The sequence below is a fragment of the Leptopilina heterotoma genome, unplaced genomic scaffold (assembly GCF_015476425.1).
Source record: "Leptopilina heterotoma isolate Lh14 unplaced genomic scaffold, ASM1547642v1 Lhet_166, whole genome shotgun sequence".
Taxonomy (NCBI): Eukaryota; Metazoa; Arthropoda; class Insecta; order Hymenoptera; family Figitidae; genus Leptopilina; species Leptopilina heterotoma.
Genome location: NW_025110882.1, coordinates 106,604 through 126,014, shown reverse-complemented (window position 1 = coordinate 126,014; position 19,411 = coordinate 106,604). Strand labels below are relative to the sequence as shown.

The following is a 19,411-nucleotide window of genomic DNA, read 5'->3' as shown; positions in this document are numbered from 1 at the left end:
TCATTATAATTTAAAATTAGAATTTTAAAAAATACTTAATAAGTTATGCATCATGGAATTTAATTTATATTTCGAAATCAGTTCTCCATAAATTCCTCGAATAATTAATTAAATATAGATCTACTTTTAGTTTAGTTTAGTATTTAACGAGATAAACAGAATCATCCATCCAATAATAATTGAAGAATACTAAATAATTTTTCATTACTTTTTTAAATTAATTTAGAATTAAATTTTTTATTTTTATTTTTTCAAATATTTTTCTAATATATTCTAATGTTGATGAAATCGAGTAAAATTGATTTCACTAAATTTACTAGGCTGAGGGCGAAATCCGCAGGATTACAATGGATTTCCTCAGAGAAAAAAGATCACGTCTGAAAATAAAGCCTGAAAAAGCCTGTAGTTTGCATAAATTCTAAAAACAGACGAGCTAACGTGCACACTATTTTAGAATGAAAACTCGAAAGTAAAAAGATTAAGGAAGATAAGAGGTAAAAGAGAAAAGAAAAAAATATATATATCTTCAACTATAATTGGAAATTAATAAAATAAATGAATGAAAATAATAAAAAAATTAAGTGGATGAAATAGTCTATATATTTTAAAATAGAGACGAGGAAAAATAAATAAGAAATACTGAAAAGAGTATATAATTAGCGCACGAATCAAAGAAATCAATTAAAATCTCACTCTTTCAAATAACGTATCAATCAATTTAATAATTTTAATTGCTGAGATATCGTTAAAAAAATTTTTTTTTAATTTTTAATTTTTAATTCCAGATTCTTTATTTCTATTGAGAAAAAAATTGTGTTTTTTTTTTATTTTTCTAATTGATTTTGAATAAAAAATTTTGAAATATCCGTAGAAAATAAAAAATATTCAAAAACAATTATCTGAAATTAAATAGAAAAATAAACGAATGAATTGTCAAATAAAAAATATGAATAAAATATTATTTTTTTGTTCTTTTAGTCTAAAAAAAAATTTCAATTAAAAAAATGCTTCAAAAATAATAAAAATGAAATTTTTCATTTACCATTTTTTTGCAGTTACAAAAATATATTTCTTACAAAATTACGCATGGATTTCTAATCATTGAATTCTTCACATAAAAATTACCAAAAAATAATTTTATCGAATAATTAAAATATTGAATTATTGAAATAAAAATTCAATTTGACGAAGAAATAAATAAATTTCGTTCAATTGAAAGAAAAAAATTTTCTTTTTCAAATTTAAACTCACCACTAAACATGGGCATTGTCAGTTCCGGATGAAGTTGAGCAAGTTGACGTGAAAGGTACATTTGATTTCGACAATAAGTTGTTGATAGTAAAGCATCAAGTGTACCACCTCGTAATTTTCCACCAGTAATTGTACTAATTTGTCCTGTCCCAGCAGCTGATGAACCAACCGCCAATTCGTCTTGTCCTAAAAGAATAATTACATTTTAATATTATGATTCAAAATTTACATCAATTAATTTACATTATTAAACTGTTAAAAATTAATTTTAAAAAAACCTTGTATTTATAGTCTTAGAGTAGTAAAAATTTTACTACATTAATTTTTAAATATAAAATTCTGTTTCTTCAATAAAGAAAAATTCTTATAATAAAAAAAAAGAAAAAATTTAATTATTGGATTCCTGTCTTCATTATTAATTATGAATTAAAAGTTTTACAATATTCTTTACAAATATAATATTTTATACACGTTCAAAGAATATCGATTTTTCATCTAACAATTGATTGGCTCGTAATCATTATTATACGTAATTTTCATCAAATAAAAGGAGCGGCCTTTCTCTTTAGAGTGTTCTTTATTACAATTTTTGTTATTTACTCAAATTTTCTTTCTCTTTTATTCTGCAATGCGAAAAAAAATATAAACCTCTTTGTTGGAATCAGTCAATTGAAAACTGTAAATATTTATTTTTGAAAATAAAGTTTTTTTTCATCTACTTTTTCACATTCGATAACTGTTGGCCTGTTTTATTGTTTGTTAAATCTAACTTTATTATTTGGAGGGTATATTTGTCAGAATAAAAGAATGAAAGGGAATTAAATAATATTAAACCATTCCTTTTTCAAACAAAGAACCGTCAAAAAAAAGTTTGTAAATACAAAAAAAGCTAAATCGGAGCGACTATTTAATATGGGGAAAAATAAAATAAAAATAAATTTTATCAAATGAAATATCTAACAATAGATGAAAAACATTAATTATCTGCATTGATTGACATTAGACAAACACCACATATTTAGCATCCATAGATGACTAATCGTTTGGCACAGAAACTATATACCATATGCAATAAATAAATAAAAAAAAATGACGAATAGATTTAAATCACGATTCTTTAAAATATTAATATTCTGTTTTTGTATTTGTTTTTTATAATAAATCTACAAAGTTTGATAAATAGCATTTTTTTTAAATCTTTTGCGCACATATAGATGAGAAAAAGATGCAATTTGTTTGACAACGCGCAGAAGCCAGGTTTGTTGCGTGTGGCGCTTTATCAAGAGAGGATCGTCGAACCGCCAAGCAGAAATAACTGGGGCGCCAAACCGATTCGTTTCCTTGTTGAAAAATTAGTGCTAATTGAAAATTTCTTTTTAATAGTGAGTGAAATCTATTAAATTTCAAATGTAATAACTTTTTTAATTGACAAAATTATTTAATTATCAATACAAATCATTTAAAGTTTTTTCATCAAAAACTTAGGACTCTTTCGCATTTTTAAATTCAAAAATAATTTCTTTCCTCCTCTCGTACTCTAAAATAAAAAAAAATATATTAAAATTTTAATTTTTCAATAAATAATCTTTAAGAATAAACAAAATTATTATAATAAATAAATAATAAATCTAATATTTAAAATTATTCTTAAGTAAAAAGTAAATAAAAGAATCTTTTTTTTAAAAAAGTAAATCAAAACAAACAATATTCAGAATTAGGTTTAATAAGAGATGAATATTAAGGAAGAAATAATAGAAAATAAATCTGAGAAAACATAAAAGGACTTTTATAATAAACAATAAATTAAAAGGCAACAATGAAATAATAATAATAATAATAATAATAATAATAATAATTAATAAAGAAATGGAAAAGCACGAGTTTCAGAAAATTTGTAAAAAAAAAAATAAATTCTAAAGACTCAAATGTAAAGTGAACAAAAGAATAATGAAGAAAAAATAAATATAAAAATGAAGCAGAATATAAAAAAAGAAATTATTAAAAGCTACTTTCAGATAAAATTAAAATGAATGTGTTTCAATAAATGTAAACAGACCTTTTTCATTACTAAATTATTAAAAATAAATACTGAAATTTTGAAAACTACGTCAAAAACAATTAAAATGAACATAAACAAGAATCAATTATTGAAAACTAAACTAGGCACAATTAGAAAGGTCCTCAAAACTTCAAATGCTATTAAAAAAAGATAAAAAAAGATAAAAAAAGATATTAAAAAAAATTAATTGAAACCAAATAGAAAGATATTAAAATAATAAAATAAAAAAATAATACAAAAAAACATAAAAACAATAAGAAAAATATTTAAAAAATAAAAAAAATGATAAAACAATTAAAAAAATACTAAAACAATTTTAAAAAAATACTAAAACAATTTAAAAAACACTAAAATAATTAAACAGTACTAAAACAGTGAAAAAAAATATTAAAACAAAAAAAAATAATAAAACCAATTAAGTAAATAATAAAATCAATAAATCTAATATTAAAATCATTTGATTAAATAATTGAAAAAAATCTTTAACAATAAAAACATAATTAAATACTTCCTCTATGAGGAAGCAAAACTAATAAAAAGCATTAAATAATTGAAAAAAAAATTTTAACAATAAGAAATATTAATAAAATAATAAAACCAATTAAATAAATAATAAAATCAAATAAACAATTATTAATATCAATTATGCGAATAAATAAGTAAAAAAAACTTTAATAAAAAATTATTTAAAAAATAATAAAAGAAATTAAATAATTGAAAACCAATATTAAAATCAATCAAGTGATTAAATAACTAAAAAGAATTTTAAGAAAATTTATTTAAAAATAAATAAAATAAATTTAATTAAATAAATATTAAAACCATTTAAATAATTAGGACAAAGAGTTGCGTCAAACCAAGACAAAATAAAATTTCATTAATGTCTCCCAAGTGTCAAAACAATACTCCACCACTATAGAAAATATAAATTCTCTGAACTCTAAATAGAAATAAAAATAAGAAATAGAAATAAATAATAAATAAAAACATTAAATAAATAATTCAGTGTTTGTTTATTACTATTATTAATTTAAGATGAACTATAACTAATTATTAAAATACTCAATAAAAATAGTCAATGAAAATGAAAAACGAAAAAAATACCACAAAACCAAAGCGAAAGAGAGTAAACGAAAATTTAGAGACATAATTAAATAAATTAATAAATAATTATTTAATAAATTAAAACAACGAAAATTGCTAATTGAAAAAATAATATTAGTACAACTAATATAAAAAGAAGAAAGGAATAATAACAAAAAGAAAAAAGAAGAACTGGAAAAAATCGGAGTGAAAGAATAAAAAAAAATGAAATTTGAAAATTAAAAAAGAATCATGGATAATAAAACGATCGAGACTGTTATGTACAGTAATGACGTTGAATTGTTACTAATGTTACTGCACGCTTTTCAAATGTACTATATACCATTTCTTGTTTATCTTGGTTCACTTGGTAATTGTCTCTCAGTGTGTGTATTCTTCTGCTCAAAAATGCGACGATCATCATCAAATTTTTATCTCGCATCACTGGCCATTAGTGACACTGGTTTTTTACTGTCATTATTTATCACATGGTTGGGAATGATCGAAGTGAAATTATACGATAGACAGGGTTTCTGTCAATTTTTCACCTATCTAACGACAGTTTGTAGTTTTTTGAGTGCCTGGTTCGTCGTATCGTTCACCGTTGAAAGATTTGTCGCCGTACGTTATCCACTACAACGACAATGGCTGTGCACAGTGAAACGGGCGAAAAAAATTATTCTCACAATAACAATAATTGGTCTATTAATTTGCAGTCCTATTCTATTATTCTCAAAAGTGGAGGCAACAAATTCATTTTTAAATTCAACAATGTGCACATTAGACGACGAATGGCAAAAATGGGCGAGTATTTATAATGTCATTGACACTGTATTAACATTTGTGGTGCCATTTTTTTTAATTGTGATCTTAAATACATTAATTGCAGTATCAGTTTGGCGTACTGTTAGAGTGAGAAAAACATTGACAATTGAATCTGAACAATGTTCTCGTGAGAGTAGACAAAATTCCTCTCATTCATCATCACGTTCGTCGATTGTTAATCAAACAAAAGTTACCAAAATGCTGCTAATCGTCTCTAGTGTTTTTCTATGTTTCAATTTGCCAGCTTACGTCATAAGAATTTACTCCTACTTCCTCATTCAGGTATGATATTTACTAATTTTTTTCAAATTCAATTTCTTCCTTTGTTTCTATTTGCAAATTTGTTTCTAGTGTTTAAATTTCCCCACATTCCAAAGCTCGCATATTGCTAAAACGATTAACTGAATCGATTCCACACACAAGTGAGAGCCCTTGTTATTGTAAACAAGAAGATTTACGTTTGTGAACAATATTACGGTTAGTGTCGATGGGCAAAGAATAAGAGCAAGGACAGTGTTTAAAATTTCTAACACGCATTTCGACATTGAAATTCGTTCTCATTATTTAGTTTCAATTTTAAGACAATAAAAAAAATACTTGGCGAAAAAAAAAAGAATTTATATGTACATAAATCTGTTTTCCTTCCATGACAGGAATAATTAATTGCTCTGAAAAAAAATGCAAACACGCAAAGAAAATTTAATTCACTTAATGTGATGCTTCAATTTCAAAGTGCTCTTGAATCGGAAGTGACAAAATTTGCCTTTGAATTTTTGTCACAAAGAATCCTTTCTTAAAAATATTAATTTATCGATTTCTTTCTAATTTTTTTTTTTGCAGAGAAACGAAGAACCACACGTGAATATTATTATAGCCCAACGATTAAGTCATATACTATTCGATACAAATTATGGAATAAATTTCGTTTTATACTGTGCAACAGGACAAAATTTCCGATCAATGGTCGTACATATATTATGCCACTGTTGTCAACGTAAAAATACCAAAACACTCTCGTCAACGCAACGATCTAGTCAAAGAAATTTATACGGTAATTTTTAACTTATTACAAATAGTAGCGAAAAAAAACCAGAATATTTTTTTTTCGTCAAAAATTCTAACAATCGAGGAATAAAATTATTAATTTTGAAAAAATGCTATATTTCTTTTAGTTGGGGATTCAGGCGGATCAGTTTCCCGTCAACGAACAATTACAATTAACGGCCCGTGGAAAGAGACTTATGAAATGCAATCTTTCTAAGAGGGCAAAATTTACTCACCATTATCATATTCCGTAGCAATCAAAGGACTCACATTACCAAAGAATCTTTGATCAAGTAGTTGTAGAAGTTGCAAAGCAGCATCGTGAACAGGTGCTCTTGGACATCCCGTATTCATCAGTGTTACATTTATCACACTCGTATAATGATCGCAAGGATATTCTCTACAAAAAGAAAAGAAAATATTTAAACACTTAAATATTTATTAGTCAAATAAATATTAATAATATTATTAGTTAAACTTGACTAGTTCTTATAATAGCAAACATATAATTGACTAGCTTTTTTCTCAACTGAACATTTATTAAAGAAATAATTGTGATAATATCTATTCAAGTGTCTAATGTTTGTTTTTACAGCTTTAAATATTTATTTTCAAGTGACTGAACATTAAATCAAACCAAAGTGAGAGATTATAAAGTATTAAGCGAATAAGTGTCAAGGACACGCACTGTTATAAAAAATTGTTACTCCTACATATTTTAAATATAAGTATATATAAATAACTAAATAAAAATGAAATACTAGACCAAAGGCCACAATCTTACCAAAATTGTTTTTATATAATAGAAATAAAATATCTAATAAAAACTAATAGCAATAGTAATAATAATAATAATAATAATAATAATAAAATAATAAAAATAAATAAAATATTTATATTAATACAATATTTTACTATTTAGTTATTTATATATTTATTTACTTGTATATTTGTTACGTTTTATTATTTGTCGATAATATTGAATTTTAAATAAATCAATGTATTTATCTCCGAATGATGATCAATTTTAATTATTTATTATTTCCAATGACTTAGTAATTATTATTTAACTAGCAAATGTTACGCGCTCTAGCGCGTGGAACGTGATATTCAATTAATTATGGTTATGCAAATTACAAAATTTTTTATTTGCAAATATAAATTTTTAAAATAAATTCATAATCAAAATTTTAAAAATTCAATTATTTTTTTTAAATAGTAAAATCTTAACAAAAATTCAATTACTTTCAAATACAATTTTAATTGAATTCTTCGGAAGAATTCAATTAATTTTATAAATAGTAAAATTCTTTGCAGGAATTCAATTATTTTGCAAAACAATTTTAATTGAATTCCTCGAATGAATTCAAATATTTTAAAATATTTTCATAAATTTCATTTATTTCCTAAAATTTTAATAATAATTCTTCGAAACAAATTCAACTATTTTTATAAATACTAAAATTCTTTGCAAGAATTAAATTATTTTTAATCCAATTTAAATAAAATTACAACGAACAATTCAATTATTTTTATAAATAGTAAAATTCTTCGCAAAAATTCATTTATTTTCAATACAATTTTAATAAAATTCTTCTTCATAAATTATAATTTATAAATTATAAATTTATAAATAGAAATTCATTATTACCTCGCGCTGAAAATAGTTGCCAGTGCTAAGAAACATCCATCAGCAACTTGAGGAGCTCCAGTGTAACAGCGATCGACAATCCATTCAAGAAGAGCTCCAATATCTGGATTTCCTTCCAAAAGTAGTACAACTGTTTCTCGGGCCAGAATATAAATCTAATTAAAAATAAAAATAACACGTTATTTAATAACATCGACGAAATATTTCAACTTATTATAAATACCTATATGTATTTTATTTTTAAATGAAAAGCTCTTATATTCAGAAAGAAATAATATTCGAAAAATGTACAATTTATTAAACATTTTTTATTATTACTGCTATTTTTAATCATCACAAATCATTTATTATATGTAATATAATTTTTTAATCTATTAAAAGATTAAAAATGTTTAAAAAGCAGTGGGTGAAATGAATAAATAAAAATTAATATAAAGTTACACAAGAATAGTATATACTCTGGCTTTATTCGAGTTAATGTAGGGAAAATAAAGTAAATGTAAAAATACAAAGTTTTATTTTATTAAAAATAAAAATAACATGTTATTTAATAACATCGACGAAATATTTCATTCTTCACGATATCTCAAATTTTTACAAATATTCTATTTTTAAATAAAAAGCTCTTATATTCAGAAAGAAATAATATTCGAAAAATGTACAATTTATTAAACATTTTTTTATTATTACTGCCATTTTCAATCATCACAAATAATTTGTTACGTGTAATATAATTTTTTAATGCATTACAAGATTTCAAATTTTTAAAAAGCAGTTGGTGAAATGAATAAATAGAAGCGGACGTATATTTCCTTCACTACAGTAAATAAATAAATAAAAATTAATATAAAGTTATTCAAAAATAGTATATGTGACCTGGTCTATGAAAAGGGACCTTACGTGTCAAAAAATCATTTTTTACTTTTTTGTTGATTCGGATAGGGATTGAAACGCTCTTTAAGATGGTGAAAACCAAAAAATCATAAGTTGATTGGAAGTTTTAAAAAAAAATTTTTTAAGTTAAAAGAAACAAGAGTAAAAATACGAAAAAACTGATTTTTCGTTATTATACAAATTAAAATAACGAAGACGATAATTTTTTATTATTTAGAAAAGTTGGCAGTTTCTTTGACAACTGTCAACAGTTAAAATTCAAATTTGATATCATATTCGTAATCAGCGACCTCAAAAACCTTATTACTGTCTTTTTTACAAAAAACGATCACTTTTTAGAGAAGTTGACAGCTGTCAACTGTCAAATTGTCAATTTAACATCATATTCGTAATCAGCGGTTTTTCTAAGTTAAACTTTAACTGCTGTTTTCTCGAAAACTTGTTTTCGCACGTAAGGTCCCTTTTCACTGTCCAGGTCACATGTACTCTCGCTTTCTTTGATATGAGTAAATGTAGGGAAAATAAAATAAATGTAAAAATACATTTTTCATATCAATTTACATTGAAAATGTAATCCAATATTTTTAAAATGAACAGCTTTTTCCAGTCGACCCATTTTTGTAAACTATTAATATATTTTTTGTTTCAAACATATAAAACATTTTCTGACTAATAAAAATTGTAGTTGATTAAAACTTTAAACACTAGAAACGTGAGAGCTTAGAATTTGTATCAAATAAAATTTAATTAAATTTAAAACAATTGAAGTTTTTGAGAATCAAAATTTTATTCACATTCTTTATGAAGATTTCATTTTATTTAATATTATTATTATAATAAAAAAATATTTTTTAAATAAAAATGTCCAAATTTAGAGAAATTTAAATTAAATTATTTAATTATATACCTTTTCATCTCTGCTGGATAATAAAAGATCTAGCCACTGATATAGAATTGCACCCTCTTCAGATAGGGATTGAGGATTAAAACATGGTCCGCAGCACAATAATCCACTCATGGCTTGAAGTGCAAAGAGCTGCAATTCAGAGCTGGTCCTCTCATCCTCATACGATAATGAAGAACTTGTGATAGGTCTTCCATAAGGTCCTGCCCAACTGGCAAAAAGTGTAAATAAATTGCGACGTAAATCCCTTTTTAAAAGTGTGTGACACGTTTCCACTGAAACAATAGATCAAACGTTTTTTAAATTAATTTGCTATTTACAAAATTACATTCAATTGATTTTTTAAGTGTTCAAGCCACTTTGGCAATATTACTTTTTTTTAATAAAAAAAGAATTAAATACTTTAGCTTTTGATTTCTATTCACGCGTATAAAAGAGACTTTTGGAGGATTAGTTAAAAAAGAAATGAACAGATATAATGTTTTCAATTTTGAAAGTAAAAACAATTTTCATGTAAAAAAATAAAAAAAATAAATTTTTGTAATAATAAAATAAATAAGTAAATCACTTACATGTGAAGCTCTTAATCATTTTTCGAATAAAATTACAAAAATGCAACTTTATATCCCGAACAGCAGGGGCTTCCTTATCATTTTCATTTTCCAAAAATAATCTCGCACCATCCATATATTCAATAAAAGTGGGATGCAGCGATTGTGTTTCACGGTCTAACACCGCTGGGCTAAAAATGAACAATACAAAAATGTAAAAATGGATTAATATCACTTCTAAATATGTGAAAAAAGTGATACTTTTTTAACAATGAAAACTGCTTTTAAATAAAATATTTTTAAATTTAAAAAGTTTTCTTTAATTAAAAAATTTATATTTTACTAAAGTTTAAATATTCCACTCACAGAAAGTAAACAAACAAAAACAGAAAAAAAATCCCTGAAATATTCAATCATTTCAAATAAATAATTTATTTTCCTTATTAATCAGATTTGCAAAAAATTGTAAACTTTGAAAAAAATATAAAATATTTACTACAATTTTACTGCAAAGTAAAAAATTTTACTACAAATTAAAATATTTACTAACCAGATTCCAAATGTTCCATATTCGGCGATTAATTCCAAAACACGGACAAGTTGTAATCGAAGAGCATCACGTCTTCGTCGTCTTCGCATATTCTCTTGTTTTCTATCAACAGCTTCTTTAATATAGGGCACCAATTCCTCCATTAAATCTCTAAAGTAAAGAAAAAATTTTTTCAATTTCAATTAAAATATTTCGATCAATTTTTATTAAAAATACTTATTATAAAATATATTTTATAATTATTCTTTTATAACTTCAAAGCAAAAATGAACTCTTTGAAGATTTAATTTACGATTAAAGAATAAAGAAAAAAGGGAAAATAAGAAAAAGTTCACTTACTTTAGTGCATCAGCGTTTACTTTGCCAATTGCTTGAACGGCAGCATCTCTAACATCAACTGCCTCGCACCTGAGTAAAGGCACTGTTAATTTATACAAAGCTGAAGGACTGGCATTTGTTCCTGGAGATTTATTGTCACCTCGTTCAGCGGACAGACTATCTGGCGATGAGCTGTGAATGTTGTAAGTAAAATTACACATCTGACATTTTATTTGAAAGAAAAGAAAATACTCGAACCACAATTCGATTTGCAGTTAGCAAATAAAAAATGTCCATTTACATCTATTTTAAATCATTTCAATTATTTAAAATAAATTTTAAATAAATAAATTATTTGAAATAAATTTTAAATAAATAAATTATTTGAAATAAATTTTAAATAAATAAATTATTGGAATAAATTTTAAATAAATAAATTATTTAAAATAGCTAGAAATGATCATTCTGTTTATTTACTGACCAAAAAAAAAAAAAAATACAATGAATAAAATTAAATCACAAAATTCAGTGTTCTCTGGTTAAACAAGAAAGGAGAAGATTTCTTCCTGTGAAATATTTTTTTTTATATTTACTTTATTTATTTATCATAGGAAATTGTTTGGAAAAAACAATTTATTGCTTATCTAACCAGAGTCGACTTTTTTCATCATCATTGCGTGAACAAAAACAGAATGAGCCCTCAACCAGTTTTTTTTTTTTTTTTTTAAATGATGAATTCGAAATCTGCGACTAATCTAAGAATGACTGTGGGATAAAAAATGTTGAATTAAAATACAATCAAGTGTTTTGTGCATCAAAGAAGATCGATCAGGAACGGTCGTAAGGCTCCCAAGAAATCGTTTTGCAAGAAACAAAAGCATCATGCCAAAGTACATGGAGCAACGATTAATAATAGAGAAGATAGAGAAAAGTACATCTAACATCGTTGAGATTATAAGAGAAATTAGTTACCAACGACCGTTCGATCCGGGTGAATGAGAGGCAGCAACCGTTTAGCGATTTTTTTTGTTTTTGGTTTTTTTTTTAAAAAGCTCACCTTGTCCTCTTATGTCTGGTGTAGATTCCGGAAATGGAGGGTACTGAGAAACGACCCGGTAGGGTCTGCGCCCCACCGAGATTTTCCAGGCTTTGACTCAACTCCTTACTCATGCACAACACACCAAACTCCACCGTTTGCTGACCACTAGAGTATGCAATACAGTGTACCACCAATGCTCCATAATATCAATTTATTGTTTTACTGCTCGCAAATTACTACTATTCTAACTCCAAGAAAAAAAAATATAAAAAAAAAATTAATCGAATAACGACAAAAATACTGGCATGCGAAGTTAACATATCGTTATAAGAAAAAAAAATTACTTGTACTCTTCGAAAATATTGAGCTTGGGATAATATTATTTTAAAAAGTAATAAAAAAAATCCCTATCTTTATTTCTGAATACAAGATGAATACATATTCTAATAATTAGTAAATTACAGAGTTATTTCTAAAACTAAATTAATTCAATATAAACAAACTGATCAAATATTAACAATCGATAGTTAAATATTCAGTTAATATTTAATTTTATATATTTTAATATTTTAATATTTAATTTAATAATCAATAATTAATAAATTTAATTAATTAAATGTAAACCAATGGTATTTTATAATTAAGTATTAAATAATTAAAAGAATACTAAAATTTTTGTATTACATGTTAAAAAATATAAATAATATTACACGCTAAATGAAGAATAATAAGAAAGAAAATAAATTTCCCAGTGCTTTAAATAAAGAATAAAACATTTTCAAAAATGGAAAAAATAAAAATTAATTTGAAAAATTGTAATCTGTTAGTATGTAGAAAAGAAAAACTGTTTAAAATAAAAAGAAAAAAATAGCTTAATGTCATGTTATTCAGTGATCACATGCCTCGTATACTTTTGTATGGAAAAACGGCTCTTTAAGTCTAAATAACATGACCTTAATTCGAAAAATACAAAATGAGCAATTTCAAAAAGAAATCTAAATTTCGAAAAAAAACCATTTAAATTTTAAATAGAGTTTCTACAGAAATTTAAAGTAAGAGACAAGCAGTCCAGTCAATCCCATACCAAATTAACTTTTTTTATTCTATACTAGTAATTTAAAAAAAAAACGTTATTAATATAATAATTATTATTAAAGCCGCACTCAGCCATTATTATTATTTATTATTATTACTATTATTATTTGTATTATTATTATTATTAAGTATTAATTATTATTTTTAATATTAATATTATTAACATAATTAAAAATTGTTAATTTGTTAAAAAAAGCTGAAAATTCCGATTATTAACTTCAGCAATGCCAATGAAAGATTTGCGTTACTCGGTTCTTAAAAGATCTTTTAATTATACGACCAAAATGCATGACAAAGAATAACAAAAAAAATACTGATGCAAACGAAATGAATAAAAATTAATGTATAAAATTATAGACAGTAAAATTGTCTAGACAATAAACCGGAAAAAAATTCGGAAAATAAATAAGAAAATTTTCTATTTACCTTAGACTGAGATCGGGACTTGCACATCGAACAACTGGGCTTGGAATTGGAGGCACAACTCGATATCCAAAAGTCAGGTAATTTTTCCAAACGTGCATGTAAATATCTCTTTCATTAACGGGTTTTCTAATTGCAGTTGAACTTCTCAGGAGGGATGCTCTATTGTCGTTCACAGGTCTAAAACAAATTAATTAATTAATTTAAAGTCAATAATTTTACTATAGTCTAATAAAATTAGAAAATTAAAATTCAATAATTTTAATTTACAGTCTAACAAAATTAGAAAATTAACTTTAACTGTTTACAGAAATTTACAGAAATATTAAATTCCCTTTAATATTTGGAAATTAGATTAAAAATTCAATTTCGAAATTAAACCAAATGTTTAAAAATTTAATTGGTGATATTATTGAATTTTTTTCTTACGTTGGATCGACGACAGTGTACAAAGAATTGATGCGAGTAAACACAATCGGCCATGAATGAGCCACAGCATTGGAACAAAGAGTAAGAACACGATCCTTTTCTAAAAATGCAAATAAACAACTGCTCCAGGGATCCGCGCCATTCAAATTTAGAGATGACGAACTTTTCGTACTATTCTCGTCGTGGAAACCTAAAAAAAAATTTCAACTTTATAATATAATTTATATTTATCATATACTTTTTAAATTTTTATTGATTAAATTTAGCATTTTTTAGGACTCATTTCTTCTTACTTAGAATTTTCAGTTTTTTAGAGAATATTTTCAAATGTTTTACCAGCGGTCCAAACGCAACTACTTCTGTCAGCAATCCACTGGAGATCGACATTCGAATTTGATGCTGCGGCCACTTTTTCCGCAGGTGGCAACATATGATAGCATTTTTCTAAAACCGCCGGACAACACGCGTCTATCACATCAATCACAGGCTGATCGTCTTCCAGACTTCCTGTAAAAAATAATTAAAACGATTTAAAACTTTTTCGATTACACTCAAGCTTATTTGCAATTATCTCAGAAAAAAACATAACGATAACATCTTTTTCCAATTACATATCTCAAAAAGTACAAAATACAAAAAATAAAATTTTGTACAGTATTACCAATTAATATTAATTTAAATTCTAAAGCATTTCGATTTGATAATTTAAAAATTATTCATTTACCCAAAATTTTCAGCAGGAGTTTAATTTCCCTCAAAATATGCACAGCCAAACGTCGTGGATAGAGACGACAATTGCACAGCATAACAAGTGCAAAACCTTCGACAAAATGAAAAACACTCGAAACTGGTTCAATTTTTTGTGCAGTTTCAATTTTTTTCACATTCTCAATTCGAATGTGAATTCTACTCGTGTCAACTGTTGGCTGCTCCTTAGAACGAACGCTTGGACTTGATAGAGCATTTTTCCAACTTGTCAATAATTGCAGCAACATTCTCAGACCATTGTCGACTAATTGTGAAAATGTATCTTGCACGTCGCGCGCTAAAAATTGCGTGAATCCCAAAACAACGTCCTGTCGCCAATCGGGAAAATCAAGAACAAGCGTTTGAAGACTCTGATAAGCCAGGGCTCGCAATTCCTCGTCCATGTGAACAGTGAGACGAGCCAGTAAATCAACTAATTCAGCTCCTGTCATTCCGTCTGGTATTAAACGAGGAACGGCCGCGACACACGTGCGAAATAGATCGATTCTTGGTTTTCGCTCTCCTGTCATCATCTCGTCGGGTTCTTTGTTAATGTTTTGTGTACTTGTCATCATTAGAGGTCGTCCGTACTGAACGTCTAGTGCTCGTAGAATATCGACAAAAACACGGCGAACGTGGGGAAAATAGGAGGACATTCCTATACTTTTTGCCGTGTCTTCCGTCAGCATCTATGTGGAAAATTGTTTCAAAAATTTCATTTCTTTATAATTTTCTGACGCATTCGCGGAAAACGACGCGAAAATTTTAACAAATATTTAAAATATTTTTGTTTATTTACCTTGTTGAGGTACGTTTTCTTGACACGCATTGTATTTCCACTGGGAAGAACTCCCATGGTGCGGGGCATCGGTGGTTCTCCTTCCTTTTGCTGTAAACTGTCAGCCACAACTAAGAAAGCACGAAGTCCAATACTCATTCTTTCGGGAGTTAAAATAATTTTCACATGACGGCCAACTGATAAAAGATCAAATACTATTTCCCTCATTGCAAAATCAAGTCTTTCTTGGGCAATAAATTGAATGATTTTCACGAAAATATTCAACGGTGTGTCACGGGGAACAACAGCTTTTGATCCTTTTGGAAACAGTGAATTGACAATACTCTGTAAGCGACTCTGCGTTGCTGAATTGCTCTCGCACTTTATGCGAATCATGTAAACCCAAAGTAAGCGGTACAAGGCCTCTGAAAAATTACAAATTAAAAAATTTAATAAAATTATAAATAGGATTAATAATAACAAGAAACTTACCTAAAGCAACTCGACACATTTTCGGATCTCGATTCTTCAGATGAGAGAGGCACATTGCTAAAAAGTAATGCCAACTCTGAAGGAAAAATGTTTTTTGGCTCACACAGAGAAGACAGGTTACTAATGGAAAAAGTGCCAAACGATGTTTGTTCTTTGTGCACATATCCAGAGTAGTCGAATACAACATTTCGACGAAATTTTTTAAACAAGGAACATTTACTTCATTTTTCACAGCCTGAAATAGAAAAAGAAAATTACAATTTCAAGATTGATGATTAACCCGTCAGCAATAATGTCTCTCTTTTAGTGCGAGTGAGCGACAGCAGACGGGTTATTTTACTGAATTCACTCGATAATGAAAAAACTAACAAATAAACAAAGATAATAGTAAAGAAAATATTTTTTTCAATTAAATATACTCACAGCAGCAACAGGTACAAGAATTTCAACAAATAGTCCAGCAAGAGCGTGTTTTACATCTTTGTCTTTCACTTCTAAAAAATATTGAGCGCACTCTTGCATGAATTGAAATGATGCTTCAAACTCTTCGATAGGAACCATCTGTAATGAACAAAATTGTATAAAACAATACAAATATTAGTTTTCTTTAAATATATAAAAATAAATAAAAAATTTAATTCAATAAATACCTTTACTCTGAAGAATTTCATTCCCATTAGTAAAGAAATAATACTCTGAGTAGTGTGAGGTCCTGGTTCCTTTGCTCTTAGTTCCTTTAATTCGATCATAAAACGTTTACGCACATACATAAATCGAGATTGTGCAAGGACTCCAATCACTTCAGCGTATAAATCAGCAATAATGTGAATATTCGCTGCGTTTGGTTCATTTTGAATTCTAGAACAAAAAATATTTGATTACTTTCATTGTTAATAGTATTTGTTGCCTCACACCTAAAAATAAGGAAAAGAAGGAAAGATAATAATTATTATCATTACTCGTATGCTAAAATTCTTATTTAATAGATTATCAAAAATTTTCAAGTAAGATACAAGTACATACCCTTCTCTGTACTTAAAGTGTTTAAAAGCTATATTTTCGATGTACGTTACGAGATCCTCATGTCCTGGATGGAATGGTAATTGACGTAGTACTTCAATTAACACTAAACAAAATATAAATTCCACTGATAAATCCCTTCGTTCCTGCATTAAATCCGCTTCACTTCGCTCAACAGTCTCCACACTGCCGGAAACTATCGTATACATTATACTGTAAAGAACAAATAATTACTCATTAATATTATCAAAAATCAATATTTTTTTAAAGCAATTCAATTATTTTCAATAGAATTTTAATAAAATTTCTCGAAAGAATACAATTATTTTTAAAAATATTAATTAAATTCGATTATTTTCAACAATTCTGATAAAACATTCTTCGAAACAATTCAATTATTTTAAAGAATTTTAATAAAAATCTTGCCAAGAATTAAATTATTTTCAATACAATAATTTTAATTACAATTTCTCGAAAGAATTCAATTAGTGAAAAAAATTATTTCTACAAATAATTGAATTTTTGCAAAATTTTAAAAAATAAGTGGATTTTTTAGAAGAATTTTATTAAAATTATATTTAAAATAATTGAATTCTTGTGGAAAATTTACTATCTATTGATATAATTGAATTCTTACGAAGAATTTATAAATAATTTCATTTTCCCTGGAATTCAATTATTTTAAAATAATTGAATTCAATGACTTTCAGTACATTGATTTCAAAATTTTAAACATTTAAGAAGAAAAATTATTTAAAAAATTGGGGGGAAAAAAAGTCAAGGCAAACAGCAACAAACTTCAAAGTACGAACAGATTACCGGAATACGGCGATTATTAATAAGAAGATTATTTCACTTTTCGTTTGTTAATTTTAAATTTTAAATTAGAATTCGAGATAAAATCACAAATTACCTCTTTCCTTTTTGATCCTCCTTCGCAGACGATTGTTTCTTTTGATCAGTGCCATGGTCGACTAATTGCCTCTCGTACCAATTGAACAAAGCCCTGAGAATCGATGGCAGACAGTGTTCAGCAACCGAGCCAAAAGCCGAAAGCAATTGATCGAATTGTGGATCTTCGCCGCGTTGTAAAACTTTCGAAAGAGGTTTTTCCTGGTGAAAAATTCAATTCCATTTTTAATTTCCAATTTAACTGTATTTTCAATTTTTAATTTCCAATTTAGCTGTATTTTCAATTTTCAATTTCCAATTTTACACCATAAATTTCTTTTTTTCTAATCAAAATAAAATGTAATATTTACGTGATCAGTCATAACAGCTTCCATCTTCTTTTCGGCTTGTGTCGTGAAATCAGCGAACAATGTTCGCATAACAAATTCTCCTGGTCTCAGATCCATGTCTGCTATTTGATGTGGTTTACAGGTTTCTTTTTGCGCTCCCCAAGGTAATACGACTGTCACTGAGCTTACTCGACTCGAGGTTGATTCTATTTTCAAGGATTTCAGAATTACAATAATGATCAGAATAGTAAAAAAAACAGCAGTCAATTTGTAAATTTGTCATTTTCTTTTTGTTTGAAACAAAAAGTTTCAAACCGGAAAAATTTCTAAATATACATATTTTTCAGAAAAAAAAATATTAAAGTATTAAAGAAAAGTATTTAAAAAATTATTATTTTACTAACCATTAGCAGCATCGTTATTGTCGCCTTGAGTCACACCTTGGACAGCAGTAACTTCTTGACATAAGCCAGATGATGTTTCCACCGTTCCTTCATTCGAAACCTCCCCCTGAACAGATCGCGATTCAGAGGCATCTAGAAAAGTAAATAAATTTCCCCTTTTTAGCATGAAAAGAAAATTTACTCAATTAAAATCAAACTGCTGAGTCTCATTATTATCATCATCTGAACTACATCTGAAGAGACTAAAAGTGTGAAGCCCTGCTTTGTAACGTAACAGATGCCTGTGATGTACCGTAACTTAATTATAAATACTTTAGCTTTTGCAAGTACACGTGCAAAAGAAAAAATTATGTTAATGATAATGATAATGATAACGATAACAGTAATAATTAGTTGCTGTAATTAACTCACCAGCTCCACTATCACTGCTGACTTGATTTTCTCCTCCTGTAAAATATAAAGTGAATTTAAAGATGATTTACTCCAATCTCCATAGGAGAGTAAAAATTCAATCGAATTGAGTCTTAAGACCTAGAAGTGCACTTTTCAAGTTCCTTTTTTCACCAGGAAAGCTCTTTGAATTCATTCGATTAACATTAAGCCGATTTAAATA

General features: G+C 26.4%; 2 protein-coding genes across 8 annotated transcripts in view; one reads left to right on the top strand and one right to left on the bottom strand.

Annotated features, from left to right (window-relative positions):
• LOC122499257 (protein furry) overlaps positions 1-19,411 on the bottom strand; it is a 41,380-nt gene that overhangs the window by 20,659 nt on the left and 1,310 nt on the right. For 5 of the 6 annotated variants that reach the window (XM_043607488.1, XM_043607483.1, XM_043607486.1 and 2 more), the window contains 21 exons: positions 19,210-19,245; positions 18,799-18,930; positions 18,416-18,600; positions 18,067-18,266; positions 17,157-17,366; positions 16,784-16,991; positions 16,557-16,694; positions 16,134-16,368; positions 15,663-16,066; positions 14,841-15,552; positions 14,453-14,623; positions 14,117-14,306; positions 13,691-13,867; positions 12,188-12,334; positions 11,152-11,322; positions 10,813-10,962; positions 10,284-10,453; positions 9,715-9,986; positions 7,914-8,068; positions 6,499-6,662; positions 1,252-1,437 (listed from right to left, as the gene is read on the bottom strand). In XM_043607488.1, the coding sequence (XP_043463423.1) occupies positions 1,252-1,437; positions 6,499-6,662; positions 7,914-8,068; positions 9,715-9,986; positions 10,284-10,453; positions 10,813-10,962; positions 11,152-11,322; positions 12,188-12,334; positions 13,691-13,867; positions 14,117-14,306; positions 14,453-14,623; positions 14,841-15,552; positions 15,663-16,066; positions 16,134-16,368; positions 16,557-16,694; positions 16,784-16,991; positions 17,157-17,366; positions 18,067-18,266; positions 18,416-18,600; positions 18,799-18,930; positions 19,210-19,245 (4,413 nt within the window). The remainder of the gene's footprint in view (positions 1-1,251; positions 1,438-6,498; positions 6,663-7,913; positions 8,069-9,714; positions 9,987-10,283; positions 10,454-10,812; positions 10,963-11,151; positions 11,323-12,187; positions 12,335-13,690; positions 13,868-14,116; positions 14,307-14,452; positions 14,624-14,840; positions 15,553-15,662; positions 16,067-16,133; positions 16,369-16,556; positions 16,695-16,783; positions 16,992-17,156; positions 17,367-18,066; positions 18,267-18,415; positions 18,601-18,798; positions 18,931-19,209; positions 19,246-19,411) is intronic. The other variant, XM_043607487.1, reaches the window with a different exon arrangement.
• LOC122499258 (thyrotropin-releasing hormone receptor) lies at positions 4,566-6,671 on the top strand. 2 transcript variants are annotated; one of them, XM_043607490.1, is made up of 4 exons: positions 4,905-5,197; positions 5,283-5,500; positions 6,059-6,269; positions 6,391-6,671. In XM_043607490.1, exons 1-4 carry the CDS (start codon positions 5,038-5,040, stop codon positions 6,477-6,479), a joined length of 678 nt encoding a protein of 225 aa, XP_043463425.1. In that variant the 5' UTR covers positions 4,905-5,037; the 3' UTR covers positions 6,480-6,671. The 2 variants fall into 2 exon arrangements, with proteins under 2 accessions (XP_043463424.1, XP_043463425.1); XM_043607489.1 differs by having other exon boundaries at positions 4,566-5,500.